General features: G+C 42.5%; 1 protein-coding gene across 1 annotated transcript in view; it reads left to right on the top strand.

Moving 5' to 3' along the window:
• The window catches only part of Sptlc2 (serine palmitoyltransferase long chain base subunit 2), a 79,463-nt gene extending 68,107 nt beyond the window's left edge, over positions 1-11,356 (top strand). The window contains exons 10-12 of the mRNA XM_021179358.3: positions 6,430-6,565; positions 7,780-7,909; positions 10,962-11,356. Coding sequence (XP_021035017.1) covers positions 6,430-6,565; positions 7,780-7,909; positions 10,962-11,081 — 386 coding nt within the window. The 3' untranslated portion in view covers positions 11,082-11,356. The remainder of the gene's footprint in view (positions 1-6,429; positions 6,566-7,779; positions 7,910-10,961) is intronic.
• Positions 11,357-13,535: the final 2,179 nt, after the last annotated feature.

The following is a 13,535-nucleotide window of genomic DNA, read 5'->3' as shown; positions in this document are numbered from 1 at the left end:
ACAGATTTATTCAACAAGGTTTAAGTGCAATAACTAAGCAGATATTCCTAACCCTCTGTGGTACCCACCTAATTCCCAGCCACATGCCCCAAGTTACTTGCATTCAGTCTCTCCTTGGCTCTCTCTGCTGTAACCACGTGTCATTATGGAGAACTCCCTTGGCAGCATGGAACTCCTCATGACGACCATGTTTTCTTTCCTCCACCTTGTGGCCCTTCTTTTCCCTGGGTCCTCAGCCAGTATCAGTATCTCCTTCTACCTGGCTCTTCTCTCTGGGGTCATTGGCTAGGATCAGAAGTCCAGCCTTCCTCTCTATGCTGCCCAGTCATTGGCTAGTCATCTTATTATTAACCAGAGATAATTGGGGAGCATTCTTTATACCACATTTATACAGAAGATTCTTCAGTACTCATAGCAATGCCTGTGTCCTGTCCTGACTGTAAGTGTATCTCAGGGCACAGAAATCAGCATCTGAATACACAGTGCACAAGATCAGGGCCCAACAGCACCCGTGAGGAGACTGGAGGCCAACTTTTGACAGTTAAGTTCTCTCCTCCTACCATGTGGGTTCCATCATAGAACTCAGGTGTCATCAGGCCTGGTGGCAAGCACCTTTATGTGCTGAGCCATCCCATCAGCCTCAGGATGTGTCCCCAGTGTTTTGCTTTCCAAACCATACAATGCCGTCTGAGTGTTTTTAGTGAGATTCTTAACTCTTACTTGACCTTAAAAATTTGGGGGATGGCCCTGAACTCGCTGTCCTTGTCCCTCAGTCTCCTTAGTGCTGGCTTTGCAGACTTTCACCACTATACCTGGCTTGAGCACTTTTTCTGTAGTTAATGTTATTAAATTTGATGACATTTCATTATATGACAGAAATAATCTGAAGTAGAGCATATTCATGTATTTATTGAGCCTCTTATAAACCAAATGTTTGTGTGTAAAGAGCTAACAAGTATAGTGGGAAGCAAAATTTAGATGGTTTTCTCCAAGTGCCAGAAAAATATCAAAAGAGTGGATATTTGTTACTTTTGTTATCAATTCTAAATGTTCAGTTTCGTGGCCCGACACGACTCAGATGTACCTTACACTGACTTCTTACTTGGGTGTCCATACTTGCAGACATAAGATATACTACTTTAAAACAGCAGTTAAATAGTCAAGTTCAGGTATTCTTGAAAAGTCATTATACTGCCCATATTACCATATTTAATATTTACATTGTAGATTCCAGTCATTCTAGTCATTTTTTTCTCCTTCAAAAACTGTTTCAGGAGAACTTTTGTTAGTCAAAGAGTTGTGTTCATGCAGTTTTGCTTTAAGCTGTTAAATCCCCAGTTGGCTTTTTCTTTGAACACGAAGGCTTTTCCATGCCCTTGTAGTACAGAGGTGTCACTGAACTTTTTCTCTGCTAAAGAGTTTTGTATTCTTTTGTACTCTCCCCTCACTCTCCTAAAAGGCAGTCAGAATCCCGTGATAATTTACTAACTGTATATGCTAGCCAGTCATAGCGGTAAACTTCTGAGGAAGGTGTCATGGGAGTGCAAGTAGACAGACAGACAGAAGAGAAAGATTTTTATAGACACTACCATCTGATCTGTGTCATTTATAGGATTATTTGGAAAAGAAAGGAAGGGCCGATCCTTTATGTTTTCACTTCCTGTCTCAGGACGAGGGCTTTAAGTCTGTTTCTATAATACATAATTCCCTTCTTAGAAATCCTTGGAACACCCAGTGCCAAAGACTTTGGTTGTCTCTCCCTCCCTTTTTTTCAAGTTTTATCGTAAGCAACAAAGGCTAAGAGTATCTGCCTACCCTGGCATGCCCAGAGGCACCTGTTTTGTCAGGGAGTGGTGTTTGTTTGTTTGTTTGTTTGTTTTTGCAATTTATAAAAGAATAATAGCTGCTATGATTAAGATTTTGAGTAGAGAGATTAGAGAATTAGCCTCAATTCCAGGTGTTGTTTTTAGCTTCGGGTGATTTTCCAAGTATTTGGTGGTTATTAATTTTATTAATGCAGTGACATTCATGTGGTAAAGTGCACAAATCTTAGGTGTACTGTCCATGAGTAAATACCATGTAACTACCATCCTTGGGGTGCCATTCCTTGCCCCATTCCTCTGTCTGTATTACATAGTCTGGGCTGCAAGGTAAGACCTGTCTCAAAAAAAGCAGCAACAGATGATACCATTTCTGACTAGAGAGAAAGAGAGAAGGTTTCTTTCTAGAAAGAGAGGCTGGCCATGGCCACGTGGAGAGAGGGGGGAAGGGAGGGAGAGAGAAGGAAGGCTAGAGATGATAGTAGGAAAGGTGAGAGTTTAAGAGAGCAAGGAGGTTAAGGCATGCCTTATGACCTACTTTCTCCAACTAGGTCCCACCTCCTCTAAAATTTCCAACATCTCTTAAAACAGCACCATCAGCTAGGGGCCAAGCATACAAAGCCACGATTGTGGGGACATTTCATGTTCAAACCTTAGTAAAGGGCTGGTTGATTGGTTATAGGGCTAGTAGGTCTGTGATAAGGCAAAAGATTATATGTAAATTTTTTATAAAAAGATTATACTAATACACAAATATGTCACTTTGTTTTGTTTTGTTTTAAGATTTATTTATTTAATGTATATGAGTACACTGTAGATGTACTTATGGTTGTGAGCCATAGTGTGGTTGCTGGGAATTTGAATTCAGGACCTTTTGACCCTGCTCGCTCTGGTCGGCCTGCTTGCTTTGGCCTAAAAATTTATTTATTATTATATCTAAGTGCACTGTAGCTGTCTTCAGACGTACCAGAAGAGGGCATCAGATCTCTTTATGGATGGTTTTGAGCCACCATGTGGTTGCTGGGATTTGAACTCAGAACCTTCGAAAGAACAGTCAGTGCTCTTAACAGCTGAGCCATCTTTCCAGCCCCATCACTTAGTTTTAATGAAGTATTATTTATGCACAATAGTAAAATTCACCAACTTTTTAAGTATATATCTCCACAAATTTGTACAAAAACATATAGTCTGTAGTCGAGGCTGGCCTCACACTCAGAGATCTCTGCTTGCCTCTGCCTCCAAAGTGATGGGATTAAAGGGATAGGCCAACACACCCAATACCCAGCCCATTTTAGGGTTAATTTACTTCCACTACTAAAGCGACATTCTTCTGTGGGCTATTGTGTGCATTGTGCCATCTTCCTATTTTCATGGGTGAATTAACTATTGTGAGCTCTTTCTTTGTAAGTGCCAGAAATTGTTGGGGCTACTGCCTTCTGGAAGAATTTCCCAATCCTTGCAAGTTTCTTCTCATACATGTGCAGTTCTGGTATTGCCAAAGCTCACCTCCCTCCTCTTCTACTTACTGCCCAACAAAGTCCTAATCAGTTTGACCTCTCCAATTCTGATTTCAACTGACAAGATTGGGTCCACCTTCTTTGTGTAGCAACCTGGAACTTGCCCGTAAGCATTAAGTACTTGAAGGTTCACCCTGCTTCCATCTCTGAAGGAGCATTTTCAACATTTCTTGTTGCCCTGTGTCTGACAGCCGTGGTGTTTTGTCCAGCTTTCTATTAAAGGAAGATAAATCTTGTCCCAGTATTAAGACAAGGGTGGGAGGAGAAGTCTCCTGTAAAAGTGAAGGAAGAAGCTGGTGATGTCATTCACTTGGCTGAAGATGCCCTGGCATGGTAGCACATGTCAACTTAGAGGTAGATCAGGAGATTCAGAAACTCGAGGTCATTTTCAGATACTTAGAATATGTGTGTAGTGAATATATGTATTTTGAATAAGAATGGCCCCAAAAGGCTCACATATTTGCATGCTTAGAGTCCCCATTTGATGACTGAGAAAGGTTGAGACCTTGGAGAAGGTGTGTCACTAGAGGTGGACTTGGGGCTTCAGAAAGCCCATGCCAGGCCCAGTGGTTCTCTTCCTGCTGCCTAAGGACCAGGATGTTAAAGCTCTCAGCTATTGTACCAACAGCATGCCTGCCTCACCATATTCCCCACCATGGTGATAAAAGTCTAATAAACCTCTAACACTGTAAGCAAGCCCCCAATTAAATGCTTCCTTTTAGCCAGGCCTTTACTCTCAGCACTCAGAAGGCAGAGGCAGGTAGAGCTCTGTGAGTTTGAGGCTAACCTGGTCTACAAAGGGAGCTCCTGGATGGCTAGGAATACACAGAGAAACACCGTCTTCATCTTCCACCCCACACACAAAAATAAAGAGTTGCCTTGCTCAGGGTGCAGACTCTTGACAGCAATAAAAGCCCCAACTAAAACATGAAATCCTGTCGCAAATTTTTTCCAGCCAATTAATAAAGCTGTTAAGAGGTAGAACAAGGGCCTGGTGAGATGGCTCAGTGGGTAAGAGCACCCGACTGCTCTTTCGAAGGTCAAATCCCAGCAACCACATGGTGGCTCACAACCATCCATAGCAAGATCTGACTCCAGAAGAGTCTGGAGTGTCTGAAGACAGCTACAGTGTACTTACATATAATAAATAAATCTTAAAAAAAAAAAAAGAAGAAGAAGAAGAAAAAGAGGTAGAACAAACATCTTATTCACAGTGTAAGAAATCAGGATGTGTAATTCTGAGAACCCAGCTCTTGGGGTCCTTATATAGCACAACACACCTGCTATTAGCTCTTGTTCTTCGTAAGCTCCGTGTGTAACTTAACTAGTGGTCCTTGGTGTCCAGGGTGAGTAGTCCAATCTAAAGTTCAGGGTTTTTCTCTGATCAAGCTGAAATTATTTTATATAAAGGATATTCATTTGGGGCTATGTGTATCCAGCTTATCCAGTATAGTTTTCCACGAGTGGTAGATAGTCAGTGTTCTAACTCTAAGGACACTGGAGTTACCTGTGCATCTGACTGGTTGATGAACTTATGAACTGTATTATCCTTGAATTCTAACATGAGAAAATTACGCCAGCCTTCTCTCTTAGTTATCAATATTTTGACTGTGAAGAAAAACATATTCTTTTTTTTAAGACTTATTTATTATATGTAAGTACACTGTAGCTGTCCTCAGATACTCCAGAAGAGGGCGTCAGATTTCATTACGGATGGTTGTGAGCCACCATGTGGTTGCTGGGATTTGAACTTGGGACCTTCAGAAGAGCAGTCGGCGCTCTTAACCACTGAGCCATCTCGCCAGCCCAGAAAAACATATTCTTAGTACTCTGTAAGTTAGTCTTTCAAAACTGTTGTCTTGTTTGGCCATCAGATCATAATGTAATGTTTAATACTTCACCAATTATTTATTCAATTAGAAATTAGAAACCATGTTTTAATCCCACCAGAGGTAGAGGTCAGCAGATCTTTTGAGTTTGAGGTCATTCAGAGCTACATAGAAAAACCAAAACCAACCAAAACAAAGCAAACTTGTGTTTTAGAGGGTAGCTAGATAGTTTTGTACTAGATAGGCTCTTGCTATCTGGTAACGGTTTTAAGGAGATAGCAGTAAAGTGACTCAGAATTTGCGGTCTAACTGGCAGTGTCAATGTTCAGATTTGTGAAAGTGTTTGCACCATGGCAGCTTGAAATGATGTTGATGTTGGGAGACCCAGATTCTATTTTTGGCAGTGCTTCTTCGTACTTGGTAGCAATAAGCAAGGTACCACCTCTGTGTGACTCTTCTAGAGTGTAGAATGACGGTGGTAAGTGTCCTCCTCGCTGTCGAGGGTGTGCACGATGAGGTGCTGTGACTGAGATGGCAGAACTTCACAAATGACACCATTTCTTTGTTTTTTTTAAAGGGGTGTAGTTGGGATGGAGAGATAGCTCAGTGTTTAGGATCACTGGCTGCTCTTATAGAGGTCCTGAGTTCAGTTCCCAGCAACCACATGGGGGCTCACAACCATCTGTAATGGGATCTGATGCCCTCTTCTGGTGTGTCTGAAGACAGCTACAGTGTACTCATATACATAAAATAAATAGATCTTTTTTAAAAAGTGGGGGGAGGGGAGAGTTATAGTGCCGATGTTAGACAAGTTCTCTACCTCAGAGCCACATCTTCAGCTCCTAGCCATTAACCTTTATTTTGTACGTTACTATAACACTTGCTGTCAGGTCGGGGCTGTGGCAGGCTTGGTTGTAGAGTGCTTGCTTAGTATGCATGAGATCCTAGGTTTGATTTCCCCAGCACCAAACCAAACCAAACTGCTATCAGCAGCTCCAGAGACAAGCAACAGGCTGCAGAGGAAGCACGTCTATGTTTCTATCCCACATAGGTAGGTGTGGAAGAAAGGAGTGTGGTAGCACATGGCTGTAATCCTGGCACTTGGGAAACAGAGGCAAGAATTCCAAGAGCTCAAGGACATTTGGGATTATATAGTAAAAGTTACCTGAAAACAAGAATAAGAGACCCAATGAGATAAAAAGAAGGCGGGGAAAATACGTATCTTTATCTTCTGTTCCTTAGTATCATTTTGGCCTTTTCTAGGCAAAGAATGTATACAACAGTTGGCTGAGAACACCAGGTATTTCAGGAGACGCCTGAAGGAAATGGGGTTCATCATCTATGGCAATGAAGATTCCCCGGTGGTGCCTTTGATGCTCTACATGCCGGCCAAAATTGGGTACATTGTGTGGATGGTCACAATCCAGTCTGTCTGTGGGGCTGGAGTGAGGGAAGAAGTTGCTACATGGGCAGGAATATTTTTTTTTCCTTCCTTGCAAGCCTTTTTGAAAGAAAATGTCACTAGTAGCCCTAGCTGGCCAGGAATTCACTGTGTAAATTGAGCTCTGTCTCCCAAGTACTATGACTCCCATACCTGTCATAGGCAGGGGTTTTTTTATTTTTATTTTTTTATTCCCAACCTGTGAGCAAATTAAGGGAAGAGTAAAAAGTCAAGTATGGTGCTGGAGAGATGGCTCAGCGGGTAAGAGCACTGACTGCTCTTCCAGAGGTCCTGAGTTCAATTCCCAGCAACCACATGGTGGCTCACAACCTCTGAAATGGGATCTGATGCTCTCTTCTGATGTGTCTGAAGACAGCAACAGTGTACTCATATACATAAAATAAATAGATCTTTAAAAAAAAAAAAGTCAAGTAGCCAATAAGATAAAACAGAAAGCATAATTTGGTAAACAAAACAAAATCAAATTAGAATTCCTTTTTCAGTCAAGCTTCAGTTGTAGAATAAGGCCACAAGACAACTGTAATGAAGTTGTTGTATAACAATTGTAGAATTTGAGTAACCTACTGACCTACAGAGCCTCAAACAGCCTGTACCCTAGAAGCAGCTTTAGTCCTAAGTAGGTTCTTTGTTTTAGCTTTTGTTTTTTAAATTCCTGGTCTAGAGAACCAGTCCCAGTCAGCCAGCCACCCTAAGGGCAGCAGAGAGATGTCCCTGTTACACAGGTCCTCTGTCCTCACAGACTGAAAAGAGAACAGAGGTTATGACGCAGATTTATTTTGAAATCTTAACCACTATTTCCTTTCAGGAGCAGGCCATCACCTAAATCAAACTATTAGAACTGGTCCTTTCCAGTTACATTCTTCCACCTCTGTGAAGGAATGACTAACAGAGAACTGCAATAAACAGAATTTTTAGAACATCAGTTTTGAGTGTTTAAGTGCCATCAAATACCCAGGCCAGTAAGACCTGGTACTGGCTGCTATTTCTTTTTTGTGGTTGTTGTTTGGTTTTTCTTTTTCTTTTTCAAGGCAGAATTTCTCTGTCTGTACTAGAACTAACTCTGTAGATCAAGCTACCCTGGAACGAGTGCTGGGATTGAAGGCCACATCACCAAGCAGTCATTGCTTTCATTTCCTGGTTTCCCTTTGTAGCGCCTTTGGAAGAGAGATGCTGAAGCGGAACATTGGTGTAGTTGTGGTGGGATTTCCTGCTACCCCGATCATTGAGTCCAGAGCCAGATTTTGCCTGTCAGCAGCTCATACCAAAGAAATACTTGACACTGTAAGTACCTTTGATCAATACTAAAAGAGGTTGTGTGTGTATCAGACGGTTTAGTCACCTGATGTTGTTGAGCACCTGGGACCAGGCTGCTGAGACAGTGGCAGGCAATGCTATTGAAAGTGGCCCTTTCTAAGCAATTGCAGAATCTTCCAAATCATCCATCCAATCCAGTTCCAAATTCTGGAAAACTGTCTTCCTATGTGTTGCTTGGTGACAGTGTCTCCATAAGTAGTCATGGTTGCCACAGAACTCACTGTACCACACTGGAGATCCTCCTGCCTCAGCCTCCTGGCTGCTGGCATTGTAGGTTTGAGCTTCCTCCCTCAGGTCAGCCTCCACTTGCACGGTTGTCTCCTTCCTCTTGGATCTAAAGCTGAAGGTCTCTTTCCAACTGTTTGTAATTTACGCCTTCTCCTTTGATGCTACCCTTACAAGCTCTTCCTCCATGTGTGGCTGCTGTACATTGGTCCCAGCTAAAGGAGCCTTGCTGGGTGTCCCCCTGAGACCTAAGACACCCCCCAACACACACACACACCAAATTCTTTAAACTATAATGGTTTCATTGTGGGTTGGTTTTAGGGGAGTTGATACTGTGCTTTTTTGTTTTTCTTTGTTGGGCACAGACTGGTCTGCAACTCACAGAAACCTGCCTATCTCTCTCTGCCTCCCATCACTGAGATTACAGGATGCCAGCTAAGATCCACTAATCTTAATGAGTTCTGTAAACCCTTGTTTTTAAAGAACCATAACAATCTCGTTGACATTTTTGTTTGTTTTGTTTTGTATTTTAAGACAGGGTCTCCCTATGTAGCTTTGGCTATCCTGGAGTTCTTTATGTAAACCAAGCTGGTCTTGAACTCACAGAAATAATCTGCCTCTATCTTTAGAATGCTGGGACTAAAGGGGTGTGATACCATGCCCAGCTAAACATTTTCTGTTTCTTAACACTTTTGACCTTTCTTCCCTGTATCTACAAAATGAAATTTCTCTCATTAAAAATACATTCCTAGATGGGCATTGGTGGCGCACGCCTTTAATTCCAGCACTCAGGAGGCAGAGGCAGGTGGATTTTTGAGTTCGAGGTCAGCCTGGTCTACAGGGTGAGTTCCAGGACAGCCAAGGCTACACAGAGAAACCCTGTCTCAAAAAAAAAAAAAAAAAAGAAAGAAAATATATATATTCCTGACCTGAGCATAATAATGTGTGCCTTTGGTAATCCCAGCATTTAGGAGGTTGAAGCAGGAGGAGTGCAAGTTTGAAACCTGCCCAGGATACGTAACAAAAACTTTCTCAAAAACAAAACAAAACAGGAAAAAAACTTTAAGTTTTTTTTTTATTAGAACACTTTACTAGTGATTGATCTTCATTCTTTTTTTTTTTTATAAAGATTTTATTATTATATGTAAGTACACTGTAGCTGTCTTCAGACACACCAGAAGAGGGCATCAGATCTTATTAAGGATGGTTGTGAGCCACCATGTGGTTGCTGGGATTTGAACTCATGACCTTTGGAAGAGCAGTCAGTGCTCTTACCCGCTGAGCCATCTCTCCAGCCCCGATCTTCATTCTTTTTTTTTTTTTTTTTTTTTTTGGTTTTTTTGAGACAGGGTTTCTCTGTATAGCCCTGGCTGTCCTGGAACTCACTTTGTAGACCAGGCTGGCCTGGAACTCAGAAATCCGCCTGCCTCTGCCTCCCGAGTGCTGGGATCAAAGGCGTGCGCCACCACGCCCGGCCCGATCTTCATTCTTTAAGTGACCAGCATGATACCCTGGTATTGTAAACTGTAGGTGTTATGTGTGAGCCTGCTCTTACCACATTCTGACATTACCCAGTTGGTCCAGCTTCTTGATCCCATTTTTTTTCTCTAGTTGGAGTACTATTTTTAGATAGTAAACGTTTCTATACTGACTTTTTTTTTTTTTGATATTATATCATTTTCCCTTCCCTTTTCTCCTTCCATCCCCTCCGGTGTCCTTGCTCTTATTCAAATTCATGGTATCTCTCTCTCTCTCTCTCTCTCTCTCTCTCTCTCTCTCTCTCTCTCTCTCTCTCTCTCTTTTTAACTTGGGGTGTGTGTCTGTCTGTCTATAATACATACACTCAGCATGTAAAATACAGAGTCAATAAAGCTGTACTGAAAAATGGGAAGGACAGGGCATGCGCTCAGAGAGGGCAGTGTCCACGAGTGTTCCCTTACTCAGCAACATAGCACTTTCTCATAAGGATCCATCTTCTCCTTAGAGTACATTTGTATAGAGTGGACACAGCATACAAAAAGTCTGTTAGAGCTGAGAGATGGTTCTGGTAAAGCTACCAGGTACCCTACCCTGTACTGCATTAGTATTTCCAGATTCCAGCAGTAGCCAAGTGAAAAGGGAGTCTCAAGCCAGGCAGGGTGGTGCAGACCTTAGTCCCAGCGCCTGGGAAGCTACGCAGAGGGATCACAAGTTCAGGGCTAGTGTGAGTGTGCACAGGGCCCCACTGTAGTCTCAACATCAGGACTCAGGTAGGCAACTAAGAATGAGTTCAACCATGAAAGTATTTACCTTTATGCTGGTAAACAGGTCTAAATACACATTTTCTTTTACAACATCTTTGTTGATGTTTTCTTTTGTGTGTTTGACAGTGGGTTTGAACACTCCATGACTTGCATATGGAGGTCAAAGGGAAAGTTGGAGGAGTTGATTCTTTACCATGTGGGTCCCAGGGATTAATCTCAGTGTGTGAGATGGTAGAGGTGCCTTTACCTACAGACACATTCCAGCTATACTCCCAACAGGAAGCCTGTTCCCTTTCCTACAAAGACATTACACTTAGAAGAATCCTAGCCTTTGTAGTCACACTTGGGTACTCAGTCCAGTGTGCTCGCTGGGCCTTAGCTCTGGGTCAGATGCTGTTCCTGCCATAGCCGTGTGCAGTCTGTCTTTCCTGGGTATTTGGATTCCGTGTGTCCCACCAAGATAACCTTGGCACTGATGCTTCTGCTCAGGAGAGCTGTGGGTGCACTTGCACCCTGCTGGACCCGGCTGACTTCTCTCTTGTGTTCTTCAGGCTTTGAAGGAGATAGATGAAGTTGGGGATCTGCTGCAGCTAAAGTACTCTCGCCACCGGCTGGTGCCTCTACTGGACAGGCCCTTTGATGAGACTACCTATGAAGAGACAGAAGACTGAGCCTTTCTGGTGCTCCCTAGAGGGGGATAGTTCCTCCCAGGACAGTGTGTGGCCTTTCTGAGCCAATTCCAGGAACCACACTTCAGTGACCACTTCATGTGAAAGACATTTCCGAAGCTACTGAAGGTGGCCACCTTCACTCCAAATGGCATTTTGTAAATAGTAAAAAAAACAAACTGCTTCACATTCTTCCTGTTTGCTAAGTCACACACACACACACACACACACACACACACATGATTACTTTGTCGATTAAAAAATGTTTTATTTTATAACTATTCTACTTGTGAAATCACGCTGACCCTTGCCTGTGGCTTCTGGAACAGGCATTCCCCGCTGCAGTCACCTCATAGGCTTGGATCCATCAAGACCTACTTCAGGCCCCGGCTCTCCAACCGCGAGACTCACTGGCCCTCTCCCTAGGGAGCAAGTGCCTTCTGCTGACTTTCCGCCCAGGTCTGAGGTTGCCCCCCTTGTAATCCCTATTTAACCAGTCAAGTTAGTCAACCAAAGCACTCTGTCTTTAGTCTTAAGGTAAATGTTACCAAGGCCAGAAGGCTTGTGTGACTCCCGTGGCCAAGGACCTCCGAAAACTGGTCTCTCTCTTTTTGTTCTGCTCACCAAATAATTTATTCATTATCAGAGTTTTCTTCATATGGTCGGTCATAGGCTGAAGATGTATCCAAGGTTTAGGTTCTCCCTGAGAGCTAAGCCTAATGGTTCCCACCTCTAAATTAGACAGCCTCTTGCTGGTTCTGGGTCCAGGTTAAGATTTGACCCTTAAAGGCAAGCGTTGGTCAGTCTTTTGCTCATGTTCCACTTCACCATTAGTGGTATAAGTTTTCTGTGTAGACACTACCCACCTGAACACTGCTCTTCCAAAGGCCAGTTCTCCTCCTCCTGTGCTAGAAAGATTTTACCCAGCTCCTGGAACTGGCTTCTCTTGTGCTTCCATTGTATTTTTCCCCCTTTGAGGAATTCTAATCAAATACCTCTTTCTTAAACTGGAATAGCCTGTTTTCCTGTCACCGCCAGGTCAGGGACTTCATTCAGAGCTTTGTGCTGCTTGACCAAAGACACATCTGAAGAGCACCATTTTAAAGTTAATTTTTTTTCTTTTGACCAAAGCTTAGTTGAAGAGAACTTTTGGCTTTATTTATTGTACTGAAGATGAATTTATCTTTTAGTAGCGATCAGGTGTTAAAAGGAAGGACTAAGAACAGAATGGGGGGAAAAACTATTTAGAAGTACATTTTGTATGCCATTCTTTAAAATGATTCTTATTGCTGATAAAGATGCCCAAACCAAGTTCTTCTGAGGACCTATCAGCTGCAGTACATGGACAAGAAGAGAAGCAGTATCGTTTGTGAAGCTCTGTTTCCATGCCCTGGATCTGTTGTCTTTGGCCCTCTTGGCATCTGTGAGCTTTTAGCCCTTGACATGTTCTAAAGTTGTATGTGAGTTTTTTAAAGAGTAGAAATGGGTGAACAGTCTGGGTGTGGTAACGTATGCCTTTAATCCTATATCTCAGAAGGCAGAGGCAGGCTGATCTCAGTCTGAGGTCAGCCTGGTCTACATAGTGAAACCTGAAGAGGGAGACAGAGAATAAAAAGAGTCCATAACTAAGTCCTATAAAGCTCAAATACCTTCCTCACTTTCCATCTGTAGCATCCCACTGGAGTACTAAGTATTTTGCACAGCACTTACTATTTAATGATGCAGACCTAATAGGGCTTGCAAAAGTAACAAGCCTTAAGCAGTGAACGTGCCTGCTAGTCTTTCAGCTCACATGAAATCACTTCAAATTAAAATGCTATTACAGGCATCTAAATTTTTCTGTATGTATCTCTTGGTGCAAAGTTTATTTTGGGCTAAATGTAACTAAGTTAAAGATTTTTATTATTGTTTGTCGGTTGGTTGGGTTTTTTTGTTTTGTTTTGTTTTGAAGAGACAAAACCCCTGTGATCTACCCTTGATCTCTACTTTGGAGAGGACAAAATGGTTTCTACACTTTATATGTGGCTGTTTTTTTGTAAATCTGTAATAGAAATCTCTGGCCCAGTCATGTCATAGGTGATTATAATACAAAAATCAGGGGAGATAGTGAATAGAGACCTGGGCCTTAAATAGATACATTCAGGCATTCCTAAATCAACCATCACCACCAAAGCCGACTATACTTTGCCTCATGCTTTTCATTTAGCATTGTCCTTACTCCTTCTGTGTTTGTAAGACCCACTCTACAGCCCATGTCAGGAACCAGAAGATAATCAGAATCATGCAGAAGATTTGGCCCGAGGGGCAAGTGCAGTGAATATCTCCTTTTCATAGTAACCTTGTTTAAAGGATCTACCTTGGAGCTGGAGAGATGGCTTAGTGGTTGGGGACACTGACTTCTTTTTCAGAGGACCCGGGTTCAAATCTCAGCACCCACAGGGTAGCCCACAACTGTCT

This window comes from Mus caroli, unplaced genomic scaffold (genome assembly GCF_978045245.1).
Source record: "Mus caroli unplaced genomic scaffold, Mus_caroli_1 scaffold_14, whole genome shotgun sequence".
NCBI lineage: Eukaryota > Metazoa > Chordata > Mammalia > Rodentia > Muridae > Mus > Mus caroli.
The sequence above is the reverse complement of the archived record's forward strand: the minus strand, read 5'-3'. Positions and strand labels throughout refer to the sequence as shown.